Source organism: Apis laboriosa, unplaced genomic scaffold (assembly GCF_014066325.1).
Source record: "Apis laboriosa isolate Shangri-la unplaced genomic scaffold, ASM1406632v1 scaffold34_cov151, whole genome shotgun sequence".
Lineage (NCBI taxonomy): Eukaryota > Metazoa > Arthropoda > Insecta > Hymenoptera > Apidae > Apis > Apis laboriosa.
In genome coordinates this window covers 771,297-790,459 of record NW_025222928.1, presented here as the reverse complement: position 1 = coordinate 790,459, position 19,163 = coordinate 771,297, and the positions used below count along the sequence as shown (strand labels likewise).

General features: G+C 32.2%; 1 protein-coding gene across 1 annotated transcript; it reads left to right on the top strand.

Moving 5' to 3' along the window:
- Window positions 1–9,517: 9,517 nt before the first annotated feature.
- LOC122715046 lies at window positions 9,518–17,871 on the top strand. The gene is made up of 4 exons (XM_043936944.1): window positions 9,518–9,959; window positions 11,145–11,443; window positions 12,934–13,189; window positions 15,508–17,871. The coding sequence occupies exons 1-4, from the start codon at window positions 9,699–9,701 to the stop codon at window positions 17,869–17,871; spliced, it is 3,180 nt and encodes a 1,059-aa protein (XP_043792879.1). The 5' UTR covers window positions 9,518–9,698.
- Window positions 17,872–19,163: the final 1,292 nt, after the last annotated feature.

Sequence of the window (19,163 nt, the reverse complement as noted above, 5' to 3'; positions counted from 1 at the left end):
CTATCATCGTTTAAACCCCGTTCTGAATTTTCTATCGCGGGTATTGATTATGCAAATTCCTTCCTTCGTTTTAAACCGATCGCCCGAGTTCGCCTGTTTGAATGCGACGATGCTGCATTCTTGCACGTAATACCGCGAGTTTCGCTTTCCGTGTGTTAACACCGGAAGTTGAATTCAAACAGTGACCCTATTGACTTCACCCCGATTGCATTTCGACCTTTCAATTCAATCAACCGCATGAATGGATGTGATCGCTTGGAAACAATACAATTCTGTATACGTATAAAGAAAAATAATATATGCATCTTTTATTGGCGATAAATTATACAATAAATAAAATTCAGAAGAAAGATAAATTATCGAGAAAGTTGTCGATATTGTCAAATAGTTTAGAATATCCAAATCAATCCTCTTATAATAATCTTTAAAACCTAAAACCACTTTAAATCTCTCAAGTCCTTTAAAAAGTACCTAAATATACTTGTATTTGGATTCATATTTTTGAAGTTGTGCATTATTAAGCAGACACAAAATTCTAGATTTATTTAAATTCTATAGATCATCAGATCGTGTTCCTTTAAAAAAGAAATTTAAAAAAACTACCACATGTATTAAAATCGCCTTCTTATATATATATATATATATATCGTATATTCATAACTCTAAAATGACGTAAGAAATGTTCTGTCGCGTGCAATGGATGGTACAACAATCCTTTTCTGAAATTTGTATAAATCAAACGATATCTTATCATTCATTTCTTATAATGCAAACGATACATCAAACAAACGTCTGACCAGCGACGCGCTTGTACTACTTGGAGTTTACTCAAAGCCATCGTCGATCACTCGGGAAAGAAATCTCAATCCTATTAATGGGATCGCAATTCCCAGAGTGTTGTTTATCTAATTTCTTGCACGATTTTACTAAACTGTGCGATTCAGATCCCTTTTTCCACGACACGATTCCATTTCATCAATAACGTTCGCGCATTCATAGGCTCATCGAGTTACGTTTCTCCATCCATAAGAGAGATCTGTGTTTCATATTGTTTCATTGTTTCGAGTGATATGTGAAACAATTAACACGTTTAACATAATTTGTTTCGAGCGCGTTACCGGCTCGTCGATTCGATCGTCGCTTTGAAAGGGGAAGCATAATTGATCCTTGCATAAAATGAATTGTAAATTCGTGACTGATACACATATATCCTGATCGCAAGGGCAAGTTGATTAGCAATTGAAACTGGTTTATTCGTGTCGGGTATAAATGAAATAGAAAATAAAATCAGACGTGATATAGTAGATATTTTCATTTTAAACGCGTGATTATATATTTAATACTAAATTGGAAAATTGAATAACTTTAATTAGATCAAGTTTTTTTTTTTTGTCATTTTCGTTTCTATACGTATTCTATACAAGTTCGAAGAATACACGAAGAATCCATAAGGAATGTTACTGATATTATTATCATGAAAAAAAAAAGAATGAAAAAGAATTATTCCAGATAAAATATTTGATTAAATATTCAAAGGTTATTCGACATTTTATCCGCAATAATGAAAAGAGAAAAATCCAATTTGTCAAACCAAAATTGGATGATATTTAATAAAAATATTTTAAAATCGAATATCTCCTCTTGACATCAACCTTCGTGATTCAGTAATTAGAAAATGTAGGCGTTCGATTCGTGAGAAATTGAATTAACCGATTGCGATACATTTTCATTCGCAATCAGTTCACTGTCCATTCCCGAATAAATCTCGTTCGATTGTGCGAAGTTAAACAACTTTCCTTGCTAGTTCGATTCTCGCGTGAATTCAATTTATTTATTTATTCCATTTTAGATTGATATATACGTTCATATAATATTCTCCATCGAATTTTCCATTTTATTTAATTTACAACGTCAATTGTTCCCCTATGTGATGTATCTCACTAGAATTGACGAATAAAATTAATATTTAAATATGAAATAAAAAAAATATATATATATACATATAATTTGCATAATTATCTTTGGAATATTAAAATAATTTTACGTTAATTGCAATCAATATTTCTGAATTTATATGTACGAGAGACTTGACGATACGACAGTCCCAAGGTTGTTTTCACATTCAACAATATAATCATAATATTTACACGTTAAATATTCACCCCCGCCTTCGTGAATGAATGTTTTCATGGAGAGGCTGCGATATCCCTATTACCTTCACCGATCGGCAATACCAACACACAAAGCAAAATTGGTTTCATCGCTTAATCCAGTCCCTGCTACGTGTCACCCTCCCCTTTCTCCCCGAATTTAATAGACGTGCTGTGTTTTCATGGGCTCGTTTCACTCGGAATCGATACTTCGATCCTTTGTAATTGAAATCGTACCCTAACCTTTTCTAACAAACGATGAACTTTTGAAGAGAAATATATAACAAGTTTTAAATTAATTCGAACGACGATTGGACGATGGCCAATATCAACTCGCGTAACAAACGAAAATAATATTAAACCCCTCCTCGCTTAAATTTAATTACGATAATATTCGTAGGTGGAGGGGAACGGAGAAGAAAACCGAATTGTAAACGCATATGTTTCGAGCGCAACAACAGAGAGAGAGAGAGAGAGAGAGAGAGAAAGAGAGAAATGGGGAATTTCTGGCGTGGGTTGTCAGTGATGCCAACTGCAAGCTAACAGAGACGAGAGAAATAAGAGTACAATTTTCGGGTAGATATCTTTGGAAGTGTTTCTGTTTTTGATTATAAAATTAATTTGCACGTAGAGAGAATTATCGTTCGAGGATACGTGACGATAATTCAAGAAATTATCTTTTAGACGATGGTGAATAAATTGAGAGATAATTAATGATTCTTAAGAAGGGTTAAAAGAAGGAATGATATGCATGATGTAATTTCTAGAGGAGAGGCAAAAGGAATGTTCAAATATACGAGCAGCGTTTCTGCTTTTCCTCGAATAAACAGTGAAAGCGTATTCGCCACGAATAAAAATAGGAAATGTGTATTACACTTATTTTATAAAACATCGTAGAATTTGCATGTATTTCATTAAGATGTATCAGAGACGTGAAATAAGACGGATTGATTCGACGTTTATTTTAATTCAACTTTAAAATTCTGCTTTTACAAATACGATGAAAAAGAGATTTATTATCGATGAATATTAATTACGAATTCTTTTGAAGAATTAAATTGTCATACGAAACTTCTAATTTTCCACGCAGCAAAAATCAAATAACGATAAATATTTGATTATTTCAAAGTTTAAATCCTCTTTTATGTTATCTTATATCTTTGTCATAACAAAATATCATATTTACGTTATCATGTATATACATTTGTATAATACTTTTCTTTATCTCTTAAAAGATGTAGCGCGTACATAATTTTAATTAAAAGGAAAATGGCGAGCGAGCGATATCTCAACAAAATTTCAGCAAGAAATCAATAACAATTTTCTTTTCCCTTAGAAAATCACAGAGATTAAATCCAAAGGGTAAAAAGAGAAATCGATGTAACGCTTTCTTCGCAACACTTTGCGCTAATCGCATTTTCAGAGTATCCGAGGTTGTAAATGCGAACCGCCTTCTTCGTTCCGACTATATCGAAAAACTTAATTAAATCGTAAAAAAAAAAAGTAAAAATAAAAAAAAAAGAAAAAAAAAAAGAAGGGGAAAAAAGGTGAGAAGATAGCAGAAAAGTGGTCGTTGTCATCAGAGTAGTTGAATTCAATCTCAAAATTGATTATCGAACTTTCTCAATCAAGAGTCAGTTATACCGGAAATCGAACCGGTCTCCTCCTGATCCGGAATCAAAAAAACATACAACCGAAAGAAAAAGACGCCCAATTCTTTTATCACATATCGTCGTTCATCCTTCGATGGAGAAATTCGTTTTCAGTTCCGATGATTGATTCCTGGCTTACGCTTTGAAAGCTTATAAAAGCTTGTGAAAAGTTCAAAAAAAAGGACGAGAATAAAGACGTCAATGGTTGTAAGCATTCTTTATTCGAATTCATTCTCGCTTACACTCTTTTGTTTAGCGTGAAAAAATTCGAGGGATTTTGCAGTAAACGTGAAGATAAAATTCATGTTGTAATAATAATTGTGTAAAATTATTAATTACCTTTCTTGTTACATTTTTATTATAAAATAAAAATATAATACGATAAAGCAAATGATTGTAGAAAATCATGTTTCGAATAATTTGTATCAAGGAGATCATGGTAATGTAATTAATAAACATTAAAGTTATTTAAATATATGAAAAGTAAACATAAACCTTATTTAAATTAATAATACGTAATATGTAAATTCATGGATGTACAAAATATATAAAATAATTTATAAATAAGATACAAGTTATTCATAAAAACATCAATTTAAATCTAAAAATGAAAAAATGAAAAATAATATATTCTCTGACTTAAATTAACATTTTACAACGTTAAAGAGGCTTAAATTATGTCTTTGATAAGCAATATATATAGCGATAACTTGAAAGCTAGTTTTACATAGTGTTACACGCATGAATGGAATGTTATCGAGGCTGACAGCCATTTTCCATCAAAGACTTTGAATGAAGTATCGACTGATAAAAATGTATCCTTAATAATAATAAAAAAAAAAATTGTAAAAAAAAAGCAATCTGATAAATCTTTATCTATGACAGAAGCGTGATTCATTCGATCGAATAATCAATTGGATCGAATTGATTAATGGAAAGGAAAGGAATGCAAAAATAGTAGATAAAATGGTAGATATATTCGCATATCGAGATCGTATCGATATACGAAATGCGAACATGGCTCGTAAAATGGACGAAAATTCGCTCGTCTTTCATGAAAGAGGAGAAGCATCGTAGATAGAACGTTGAAAAATATCATGTTCTCTCCAGGATGAGAAAAACACCTACGAAACACCAGACACATTAGCGTGACCAACCAAGTGCACAATTTTATTTAATATTTTCTCAAAAGATACTTTCATGATAAAATAATTAAAACGATAATTGAAAAGTTATCAGATTCGTAAAGATTGTATCGAATGATCGCCAAGTGAAACATTTGTATCTTTCTTCGTTCCGAATGTTAATTCAAATTCATCGTTGCTTGATAATCTTCCAAAATTATCTGTTTTAACATATCTTTAAGGATGATACTCTTATAATGCTTGAAAATGGAGTTCCAAGAAGTTCCAAGAATACGTTTTCTTAACGAAAGGTACTTTTATTAATCCTCTGATGGATTAAAAAACCGAAGCGTTAAGGATACGAACCTCGATCGATTTCATGCAATTTGCTATTTTCACGCAAGATCGATGAGGAAACGATTCGAGCATCAAAATCCATCTTGTTCAACGATACACGAACACGAGCGGAAGAGCTGTTCCAATGATTAAACGAACCTTCCTCCTAACATCGACTGAAGCTGTCTTACGATGCGTGAAAAAAATGATAGAAAAACCCAGGTGAGAGAACACGATATATACTTTACCTTATCTAAGTAAAGGGTTAATCGTCCATTGCATGTATTGAGAGATATTAATTTTATAAATATTATATATTTGAAAATTAGAAAAATTTCTTCATCCACGATATACTATACGATATACAAAGTTTTAGAATTGAAAAAAATCACATGATATATTTGAATTTAACTCCATTTCATTTGTATAATTATATGGATTTGAAAACAATTTTTTATAAATATATTGTTATAGGTTCAAACATTGATGAACGATGAGTGGCCATTAATTGATGGCAATGAAGTTACACTAGCCATGTGACAATTAACTATTTATTTATCTTTTTATGCATTAATTATTAGTTCTAATTTTTTTTACTTTTAAATGTTCAAATTATTATATTTTTCTACAAACATGATAAAGAAATATTTTATCAATTCTTGATGTGAGAATTATGGCTTGAAACTAGTCATAATATTAAAAAATTTTTAGGAAGAATTACAATTCTCAACCATTTTCTTTTATTCTCTGTTTCCTAAATGGAAATCTTACTTGAAAAGATATTATTTCGAAGACATTCACAATCTTGGCGACACACGTGGAAAGTATTCTGATTTCTGACAAAAAAATTAACTAATAAACTAATAAATCATTCGATTTTAGAGAAATACTGTGTTGAAAACTATAAGGAGAAATAATATTGTTTTCTTGAGAAGTTAATTTTCAATAAAGTCCAATCCTAAAACTTTGTAGAAATTCTGTGAGCTTTGTTTGCTCAATTGTACAAGTTTCATTTAGCAATTATAATAATAAATAAACAAGAAAAGTGTGTGAATAAACAAAGTTTACAGAAACATGGTGAATATTAAAGAACGTCAATGTTAACTTAACGAGAAAAGTAATTTTAACTTTTCAACTAAACATCAAAGTGAAAAGGGTTTAAATTGTACGCAGCCGAAGTGGAGGAGGATTGAAATTGAGCTAGACCCAAAACGAATAATCGTTACAAAGCTTTCACAAAATTTCAATAAGTATTCACATCAGATGATAAAAAAAAGAAATTATATAATAAATAGATTGTGAATATTCATGTAATATTATTCATGTTTATATAGGCATTGATAAATCAAAATTGAAAGTGAAATTGGAAAAACAAAAATATCATTTTCTATTACAAGATTTAATTAAAGTATTAAATATTTGTATATTTGAATTTATATTCACCCTTATACGTTTTTGAATCAATAAAATACAGGAATATCAAAACTCTTGATAATTTATTTGATAGAATAATGATCTTCTTTAAAATTAATTCTTTAACTTATCATTATCCTCATAACAGATTATTGAATTCGAAATAAATCTTTATTTTAACTTAATATCTCAAATTCATAGCAAACTTTTAAACTGTAATAATTCATCATCTTGATATTAATTTAAATAGCTAATTTTATTATAAAAGATTTATAAAAAATTATAAGAATTTCTGCGATAGTTATGTAAAACATTCTATACATAATTTCGTTATAATTAAGTTATAATTCACTTTGACACGATCAGCGGTAAAATAAATTACAAGTCAGAAATTCAATACCAACTCTCCATCTCTTCATTTATCAAAAATCTTTAAAGATTTATAACCTCCACCACCTCTAATTCGAACTATTCGTAATATTCATTTTACATCAATTTTACAACGTTTTAAAAATTCATTTTAAAAAACAGAGGATTAACACTACCATTTTTATTCGTGGAAAAAAAATCCATAAATTCTACCCCATTGATTTCGTCGAGTAGAGGCGCCATTTACCACTGAAATCCAACGTCCATAATTCATTCACACTTCGTCCATCATTACATCTCGCATACAGATCGCGGAATCAGCGTTCTATATTCCAGAACGCGTTATATATTTCCATCCCAGGCGAGCATTCGGCCAATTAAGTAGCACGCTATAACCGTAAACCCGCGTTAAACCGGCGAAGAACATCAAACCAGGCTTAATTACAATGTCCCAATGCCTGAGAAACCGGTAATGAACCGAGGATGAAAGCGACTCCCATCGTGAAATCCGCTTACGAGACGAATTAATTAAAGCGGAAAGAAAGCGGAAAAACAGATTTAAATCGGTCTTATATCGGCCATTTTGATAAACCGTGGAAAAGTTGATGAGTGAGGAGTGGGTTAACCCCTGGCCATTTGTCTCTAAAAGCGTTAATACTGGCCGCATCCGAATTGCAAATTTTGGATAATGGAAGACGTGCAGGCGAATATAAACTAGTAGGTGCACGCGAGGTTTGCGTTTCTTTCATAAAGGTGGGCAAAGTTTGTTGCGTTTCGGATGAACTTTTAATGGACTCTGTACACTCTGGTGTCCAAGTGGTTAAAATAGTTTTTTTTCTCGTATGTAGAAACGTTATTGCTCAAATATGTCGGAATTTTTTGTTAATTGACGAGAAGAATTTGTTTGTAAAAAACTATATTTATTTAGATTGTTCAGTTAATTAGTAATTAATATTATTATTTAAAAGTTTGATTATATTTTTGAAATAAAAAAAATCTTTTGTAAAAATGTTTAATGATATCTACAATTATTTTAGAGAAAAATTAAATAGATGCAGAATAGTAATCAAAAAATATAATTATATATATATTATTAAATTTCATCATTATTAAATTATTAAAATATATGCTTTTATATTTTTTAAAAAAAGTGTATCTGTTTTGTAAAAAATATTTCTGTGACTTTTTTTTATCGTGAGTGGATGTTGGAATGTAGGTCAGTATAACGATGATTTTATTCATCGAAAATATTTTTTATATTCTCTTTGTATAATTCTTTTTTCGATCATCCTAAAGAAATGAACATTTATTATTTAAAACGATTATTCAAGGACTGAAAAGGAGAAAGGCAGTAATCGATAAAATATCCGATGAACATGAGAAAATAAATAGCTGGATAAAAATTATTTGTAAAATTAAAAAAGAGCAAATGAATGATCGATTCATTATTAATACTAATATATTAGGTACTTTCACTTTTTAATGTAACAATTATTCTCGTTTATTTATATAATTATCAAATATATAGAAATACGTAGAATCTTCTTATCAAAGAATTTCAATATTTTATAATATTGGATTTCAATTTTTTAGAAAATCAAATTAAGTTCAATGGAAATGATCATTAGGCTTACTTATCAAGTAAAAATTCCTGTTTAAAAATAATCGTAAATGTTTATTTCCAGGAAGGGAAGGTGGATTGTAAATCGAAAAAGTCGAAACCAAATAGTGAGAGAGGAAAACGGGCCAAGGCTGTATATTACCGAAATCGAGTAATTTCCGGCCTCCATTCCCGATCAAGAACATTGTCCCAATGCTGATTTCACGACGAATTTATCTCCAGTGGTTTAAATCACGCGATTTGAAGTAACGACGATTCTACTTCGACAGCGGATGTCGAACTTTTACCATGGCTTCGGACGATTCTTGTAGAAGCACGAAAGGTTAGTAAAATTGATCGTTTCTGCTTCATCTCGGGAATGAAAGAGCTTCCGAATGTGAACTTTCGTCGCATAAAATTTCGTAAGATATAAATGAATATTATTTTAATATTTTTGTATAACAAAAATAATAAAATAGAAGAAATGAAAAGAAAAATTTTAAAATCGATCGTTTTGTGTTATAAATTATCAAATATTCCGTGATCGACGGTACAATCAAGAAACTTTGCACATCTTCCATGTGCAAAATAAAATTCTTTTCGAGTTCGTTTTCGAGAAGATCAATTTTCAAAGTTTTGGTTAATTAAATTTATTTAACTTTCAACTTATATTATTTACATTTATTCACCTCCTTGTTGCAAATTCACCTTTACCTTACAAGTCTCTGAATTTAATTTACAGCTCCCCGATGTACACCAGAGCATGCACGATGCGCGAAATTAAAATGTCAAAGATGGAGAATCTAGGACAAACTTTTAACTAATATCATCTTCGTATCTCCGATCTCAAATTTTCAGAACGCCTCCGCATGATGAGACGCTGCGGAAATACGAGGTTACTATCGATCAAGTGAAGATTTTCACGAAAAATTTCCATCGACGTGGCCTGGCGGATGCGTCATGTCGTCCTACGAGGGTCACGTTTACGAGCGGAATCTTACTTGAAGACGCAGAGAAGACGAGGGGAACAGGTTGGAACAGCTTTTAAATTACAATGTCAACGCCCGCAACGGACCCGCTTCCGTCCACCGTTTCCGGGGAATTGACGACCGCTCTTATACCGACGGTTACCAAGATCGATACGCGGCTGGACGTCAGTCCCATCTCGGTGGTTTTGGCAGTGTCGATAGTCTGCATTTTATCACCGATCACCGTCACCGGAAACTCCATTATCCTGGCCGCCTTCTATAGGTACAAGAGACTGAGGACCGCGTCCAATTACCTGCTAGTCTCTTTGGCCGTCAGCGACTTCGGGGTAAGCTTTCAATCGATTTTTCCTTGCGACAACATCGTGATGTGTTAAATTACGTTTCTTATCTCTCTTTCAGTGGTAAATGATAAAAGGAAAAAAAAAATATAAAATATTTGGACTCGATTGAAAGTAGGGAGTAAGGAATTATTATGGCATAACGCGAGATCCGAAGTTTTATTAGAATCCATGACGAAGGAGATATCAGCATCGAAGTGCTGCCCATTGTTTCTCGAGATTGATGGTCTAACAGGATATTTTAATTAGTCAGCTAATCAATCAGAAAACGGGACGAGGGCCCCGCTCTCGGTGCACAATTCGTGCGATAGCCCTTCCATCGCGATTGATGTTGACACGTTTCACTCCAAGTACATACGGTTGCCCCAAATTAATCGATCAAACAGTATCTACTATATACTATATTTATGTACGATAAGTACGAACGCTAACGATTAAGAGTTTCGTTCAAAAAAAAAGGAAAATTGAGTCTTGTTTAATTTCAATTATTAGATAATAACACAATTTCATGATCTTATAAGATATAGACAATTTTTTTGTAATATAATTACAATTTAATATTTAAATATTTTAATAAAAGAATTTTAATCTAAATAAAAATTAAAATATTTTTCTATTTTTCTTAAAGAAGATTGACAAGAAATTATTTTTGTAAAACCATTCTTTTGTAACATGAATAACGTAAATATTAATCTTAAACATTATATCATAGTTGCTTTATAATAAAAGATTCAGGTCACTCTGAACCACCAACCAATGAAACTTGTATTGATACAACATTGTTCCTTACACTTGATCGTAACTCCATCAGAACAATTTGATCGTTCAACTTGGAAGCACTCTGTACACATTCTATAGCCGATTAATTACCCAAAGTAAAGCACACTTCGCTATTACCCAATATACGCATACAATTCGAATCGATTTGCTTTATGATCGCAATATTCACACGATCAATATAACTTTGTACCTCCTTGCAACTAACGCCTCGACCGAAAATCCATATAACATGGAACACTTTGGAAATGCGTATACTACGTACGTTATTATATCGTAAAGCTTTGTCGAATGTCTGTCGTTTATCAAGAGTTTCCAAGTCGAGGCGTTTCTCGTCTCTAATTCACACATATATCTAAATCCGACATATCTAAATCCGATATTATTTGCACGCAGGTCGGTGTATTCATGCCTTTTGGGATGCAGCTCGAGTTGTCCGGTTTACCGGAAAATGGCGTTTCCACGTTGTGCATCGTGCCATACTGCATCGTGATTGCGCTATGCAGCGTAAGCGTGCTGGTGACCGTGGCGATTGCCGTGGACCGATTAACGTCGCTTGCACAACCTCTCAGGTACAAGAACATCATCACTCACAGCAGCATCGAGAAGTACATCGCCGTGTTTTGGATCTACGCGATCGCTGTCGGTCTCTCGCCTTTGATCTACGTGAAAATAGTGGGCGTCCAATCGCACAGGTGAGTAGAGATCTTAAGTCAATTTTCTTTGGAATTTATTAATTATCTTTTAATAATTCTTACGAATCAATCTGTGGACTTTGTGATTTTAAGACAGTGTTTCCAATCATCTTTTAGTTTCGACTCATCTTCTATAATAACCTGTGATCTTCTCCTCTCTCCATAAGCTAAGGAAAATTTAAGAAATTAATATATAGTTCTATCGTCACGAAATGTCTTTGAGTTAAGTATCAAGAAAATTATCTTATTTTTATAAAACTGTGGTGGTAATTTATCTCTCTTAGTTTATGTCTTTAAAATCAATATTTATAAATTTTAATGAGATTTTCATTCATTTTATCTTTTAACTATCATTTCAATTACCAATTATGGTGTAATCGGAATTTTCTGTTTCAGAGAATATTAAAATATCCGTGTATAAATTTTTTCCTAATTTCGCATAACAATTGGAATTTATTGGACAAACGTTTTGAAAATTGTTAAAATCAAATTGTTCACCAGCCACGTTTCTCAAACAAGAACGAAACGAACGAACAGTAGAACCAAACTAGGAAATACAATCGCGTGTTCCATCGAGACTGCGTCTTTTTCACGCGAAATGAAAAAGAAAAATCAGCGAAGCCGGTTTCTGTTCTTGTAAACAAACGTAACTAATTTCCCAAAACGTAACTTCTTTTTCCATGTTTCGTGGAAACAGTAAAATTCGTTAGGAATGCACGCATACTTCGACAGATTTCCATTTCGCTTTGTGTTTTCGTTTCACAGAATTTACGGTATGCAATTTAATATAGAAAAATTTATAAAAGGAAATACCAGATATCGTAGAAATTGCATCTTGCGATAGATTGCCGTTTAATTTAAACTTATCGCGTTCTCTTTTATAACGTGAAAAGTTGGAATTGAATCTCTGAATCATAATAGGATTATGATGCAAAACGCAAATGATGTTTTCATCATTTGTTAAAATTTCACAAATTTCAAGATAAATTACGCATAGTTATTCAATGGATACACGAAGTTATTTTAACTTCGCCACGTGCTGTGTTTGCTTTACTATAATAAAAGCAATCTAATCTCCTTGTATCCATTAAACATCGAACAATAAATATATCTACAAAGTTTACATAACCCCGTTGATTTTTTAACCGAAGACAAATTGTTTAATCGAAGGACATAGAGATAAGAAGAATTGAATCATTCCAAAAAATGAAGAAGAATTTTAAAATAATATAAAAAAACAATTATAACTTGTAAATCATAAAACAAAGAATTTAATTTTCTTATAAATATAAACAATTAATAATTGATAATAGAAAATTCATATATTATCCAACGTTCATTGAGATCAACAAATTCTCTTCAATTCCCTTCCTTCTCGCTTGACACACGTGTAAATTAGCAAGCATCGAGTCATTCAATCGATATCAATCGAATCATCCGGTTACATAACGATTAACTAACGAGTGAAATCAATTTGCTTTCTGTCACAGTGGCAACTGCAGATTCGGCGCAGCGGTTCTCCCACCAGTAAGGGTGTTCCTGGTGGTGGCAGTGTGGGCACCCAGTGCTCTCGTTCTTCTCGGTTGCTACATGTACGTGTATCTGGTGGCACGTGCACACGCACGTGCGATTTATACGGTAGAATTGTCATTCAGGCATCAAACGCAGACCTTGGCATTGCCGCGTTACGGCCAAACATTGGCAGTCACGGTCGGCGCGTTTCTCATTCTCTGGCTTCCCTTTCAAGTGAGTATATATATTATTATAATTTCTCCCAATGAATAGACACACGATCACCGTATAAATCTTAATTTGTAATCGAATAATTCAGCACGATATATCCCGTAAATTCTTACAAATTAATATCCTTTCATTCCGCGCCATACAGCCGAGCGTGTTACGACGTGCCTCACGTTCGATTATTATTACGGTTGTACTACTTGCACGTGCCGGAATTACGCGACATCAATTCTACTTTTTCAGGAACACGCACTTGCACCGATCTCTGTTCCAAAATTTAAGACTGGCGCGTAGCATGCATATTAAAAATACAATATATATATAAAATTTTCTTTCTAAGATTTGGGGAAAAGAAAAATAAAGAGAGTTTTTGTACATCAAGATTTATTTTTCCATAATGTGGGGTAGAGATAGAAATTATTTCATTTAAAAGAGCTCAAAGTAGTTGTTGAAAAAAAAAATTTTGTTTGTTTTTCATTGTACTTTTATGAACTATCTGATCTATAAAAATAATAATAATTTTCAATTAGAATGCGTAATGAATAGTTTATTCGATGTGGAAACCGTGAAGTATTACTTGAAATATCCATACTCGGGAAAAATACATGTAACATGGTCAATGTAAAAAATTTAATAAGCGCTTCGCAAAGTTGAATATGGAAGGTGAAAAGTTCTGAAACGAGATCGCCAGTTTTAAACTAATTTGAAAAGTTATAGGTGACACGAGTGACGATCTAATAAACTTACGATGAAGATTCCACTACGTAGTAGAAGAGGTAATAAAATTAGTGTTAAAACAAATATTTCACGTACTTGTTACATTCTTTAAACGTTTAATCTTTTTAATTTTAATTTTATTACGTTTTAAATATTGTCCCTTTTAAATCGAATTTAACATCTGTACGAGCTCAAAAAATCAAATTTTTAATTTTTTATATGTGAAATGAAACTTTACATTTGAAATCCAAAATATTCAAACTGTAATTTGCTTCGATCTAGTCTTCAGCTTTGACACAAAAACAAATTTTTTTCAATATTAAAAAGTCGTTGAAATTACGTTATTTTTCTTTTTTCGAATAAAATATTTTTTTTCGTAAAATTTCATTACAACATTGACGTTTCCTTTCTTTCAATATTAAAGAATTTAGCTAATTTATCTTGGATCAAACTCACTGATGATTAATTGATGCCGCATGATTGATAAGTGATAATAAGGTTTCTCGTCAATCTCTATTTCCACGAGCAAAAATTTTACGGAAAAGAAAGGTGGAAAACGATCGTAACTTTCGTAAATTGTTGCAGCGAAGAAGTTGTGGAAATGGATTCTTTCCAACCGTGAAGAAGTTGAATTCAGGAAAAACTTCTCATTCAAGTTCTCCCCTTTTTGCTATTGTAAAAAAAAAAAAAAAATAGTTCCGACTGAATGATAATTACAAAAACAATTTTATATCATAAAATAAACAAATATAAATACAAGATTTTAACCATTCTTCATGGTTACGTGGAAGCTCATAAATCAATTAAATAAAATTCTGCAATTTATATTCTTATAAAATTTCATTACTTCGTGACATTTGATTTGCCACTGGAATGGGAAATAATGTTTGTTAAAAAAAAAACATGGAAATTAAAAGATAGAACAAAATTTGATAATAAGTTTTCTATTTAATGCTTATATCGTAAAATTTTATAAACTAAGATAAAATATTAAATAAAAAATAATGAAAATTTTTATGCATTCAATTAAAATGCATTTATAATATAATGAGTAATAATAAATTATTATAATAAGTATAATAAAATTTCTTAAATCCTTAAAATTGTTAATACAATAATGGAAATTTTCTATCGTTATTCTTTATTAAATTTTCGTAAATGGAGATGATCATAAATAATTTTAGTCTACACTTATACTACTTATCCAGAAACAGATAGCATAACTATATAATTCGAACGTACTGCGAATACATTAATATATCCACGTGGATGAATTGAACAAAAGGAACATATATATAAGTTAACGATGAAAGTTTCTAAACTTTCTTCAATGTGTTTTGATCTTACATCTCTCCGTAATATATTCACTACGATATACCTTTCATTTTAAGTTAAACATCATTAAAACTTCAGAAATTGATTCTGTGTATTCTCAGTAACTTTAAAAAAAAAGACAGAAATTATACGAGCATTCAGTTTTAACAAAATTTAAAGTAGAATCATTAGAAGCTTATTCAAGAAGGTTTGAAAGATATGAAATATTACTTTTTCATAAAATTGAAAGCGAGAGAAAATATCTTTTTAACACAAGATAAATTTGCTTACAGACTTGCATGCTGCTAGATATTTTCTGCGGTACCAAGATCCTCACCGAATGGGCGGTCGTATGGCTTGGATTGCCTATAATGGCGCATAGTGGCGTGAACCCATGGATTTATGCTTTCCATCATGGTGAGATGAGAGTTGCCGCAGGTAAAATTACCGAAGAATTGGTTGCTCTGTTCGGAGTGACGCCCAGCCGTTACGGTTGTTCCCCAATGAGACGTGGTTCCAATACGAATATGGAATTAGCAGAGGTGAACAATAGTAACGAAGGTAGAAGGCATCCTGTCGAAGATTGTTTTGCAGTGAAGCAAAACAGCACTCTGTACACCAGCAGACGATGTCTAGACGTGTCTGGGAAGCACACGGACATCTCGCCGGAAAGAAATATTGATCACACTTCTTCCGAGAATAGACAAGAAGATATCATCGAGGAAAATATCCACGATCTCACGATGATGCTCGATCTAAAGTATATCATCGATCGTAATCACATGATCGATTCGAATCACAACATCGACAAGATTAAAAATCTCAAGTATTTATTAGATCCAACGTTCAACAAGATCAGACATCTGAGAAGATTGAATCACAAGAAGCTCGCTAGCAAGAACTTCTCGAAAGTATCGGAACCAAAATTCATCTCGTATCAGAATTTAAAGAGCGATGGCACGTTAAATCCTAAAGCATTGCAAATGAATACCATGTCGGATCCTATGCTCAGTGCTGACAGCCCGACCATACACGCAAAAGACTTCAACGTCGGTCTCAGTCCTATTAACAGCAAAAGAAGAAACTCGAATCTCTGTTCTGTATCGGATCCAAATATTAAAGCAGCAATAGGACTCTCTTCCGAGGTGAATCTTCGACTTCCAACTGATGAAAACGTGAACGAGGCTCATAGATATTCTGTACAAAATTTAGATCATAATAGATACGATGGAGGATTAGTTAAGCATATTATGTTGTCTCGCCAATTGGAGAATCAAAAACGGTTCCAAATTTATCCGCGTCCGCGAATGAAAATCAATAATTACGATCGAAACAGTCCAAATTTAAATTTAAGGCTACAAAACAGTTATACATCGCTATCCATACCGGATAGTACCAGATCGAGTTTGTTGGACAGTCCAAGACAAAGAATGTCGCCGAAACATATGACAATTACTTCCAATAAACTAGCCAATCTTGTTCATCAAGATCATCTGACTTCGAGAAACTTGGAATCCAGAACAGATTCAACTTCCAGAGTATTACAAATCCGAAGAAATATGGAAATACTGAAACATTCCGAATCGATCAATACTATAGAACCAATGACACACGTCCGATTATTAGAGCCTTATAAGATCATGGAAAGCCTTGCAGTACCTACGGTACATTCGGAACCACCAAGTCCCATAGATCCACTTCCTCTTGCCTCTTTGCAAGAAGAGGACGTGAAAAATTCCGAATCGAAGCCTTCCATTAATATCGATTATTTGAAATCTCCAATGGGTAATAGAAGAAGTCCAGTTAGACATTCAGATCCTGTGATACCATCCGTCTTGTTGAATATCGAAGATTATAGTGAAAATCACAAATCGAATAAATCTAGTCATGATAGTTCCTTCAATAATCTGGCATCGTTGGATCAAATGGCATCGATAGAACCTATAGATCTGTTCGAGGCTTTGTTGAAAAATTCGGAAAAGTGTCGAGAAGGAAGATTACCAGAGCCAATCTTCGCTGAACACGATTCCACGAGATTTAGTTCGAGAAGACCTTCGGATTCGAAATGGTCAGAATCGTCGAGAAGTCAAGAAATTCTATCCAATGTAATTACCGAACATCAGACATTTCCTTCGTCCTATTCGGTGAACAATTTTCAGGTTTGCAATAGCGGCAGTGACCTAAACGATCTGACATCCCTGGATCCATTCATGTGTCCGGACGCACTAACATCATCGTTACGCGAATCCTTCTTCAGCGCCCCATCTGTACCTGATTCAGAGATTTTCACATCGTTCGAAGATGAATCCAATTTCGCATCTGATTCTGAACATAATTTATCCCCATATGATTCCAAATCAACGATCAATTTGAAAAAATCAACGATCGAGACCGATTTACAAAGCAAGTCTACGGAGTCTATGTTTCGAAATAGATGCCTGTCGATGAAATCGTGCACGATCTTGCGATTAGAACCCTCGTTACATCGAAATAGGTTACGTATCAAACCTGGAGCGGATTATATTCTGAAAGATATGTCTATTAAGAATTCGCATTTAGCTCCGCTCGCCACACCAACACCCACTGAAATTTGTACTCCCACATTCGAACTTGTTTCAGAAATAAAAAGTGACAATGGTGTCGGCGTAAGAGTATAGATTTATCGTAAAAAAGTATAGATTTATCTTTCGAATCAGTTGATGAACAAAATGATGGTTCGTTTATTTAGATTTTAGATGAACATTGTGAAATAAAATTAAACATCGTTAGTTAGCATTGTCTTTCGATTGCAATGTTATCTGTTCATCGAACAAGAATTTTTATGATGTATCACGTTGTATAATGATGCGATTACACGTCTGTATTTTTATAATAACTCGATGCTGATAAAATTATTCTGTCTATCTTTTAAAAAAGGCGTACTGAAATGTAGATTATTGTGAAACAATGGAATCGAACTTTCAAGTTGGACTGTGATAGTACGACGTGTCTTTAAGAGGATCATAGAACGATCACATGAAAGAGGAAATTCTATAATCACTTGACGATGATCCTTTGACTCCTAAAGATCAAAATATTTCTTTAAAGGATGAAGAATTTATCACTTTTTATTAAAGAATTTATGGAAAGAACTATTTTATTCTATAAAAATAATACAATAATTTACTTTAACATTAATTTAGAAGGAGTCTTAGAATTAAAGTCGTTACAAATTTGTAATATATTACACGATTCACATTAAAATATTTATGTTAGTATAAATTAAGATATTCAAAGCGTAAAATATTAAGAGAAGAATGACTACGAAAAATATATAGATAATGAATTAATCTATTGATGAAAATCGCTATTAAGAAAGCAATGATAGCTGGATTTGTATCTATAGATATTCTTTAAATCTTATATCAATTATATTTATCAAATTTTGTCTCGCTGATTACGGTTGACTTGGCCGATATTTAAATATATTTCAACGTTATTTTAAACGTTATCAGAACATTGTGCCAAGCGAATTACGCAAGATTTTTAAACAATTTTCGTTCTCCTCTGAAGAATTAAAGTAAGACAGTAAACTATGAACTACATATATTGCCGTTTGTGTACCTGATTATAGTTGATAATTTGCTGGCGAACAAAGTTTTTCATAAAATATATAATAAAATGTTGATGGATAGTTTTTGTCCTTACAGTCAACGAAATCTGCCCGGCTCATATCATTTAAGTTACACTTCATAGTTTTAAATTTCTCTTTCGACCGATTACTTAATCATATCCAATTTTAATTAATTTAATACATACAATTTAATAGTTCGTGAGATGATGAATAATCATTTATTATTAACTATTAGGAAAACTAATCAACCTCGTTCCATTTCTCTAAAATTCTAAATAATGATCGGCATTTTAAAAACAAATATACGATAAATATTGTTAGAATTATGAATGAATA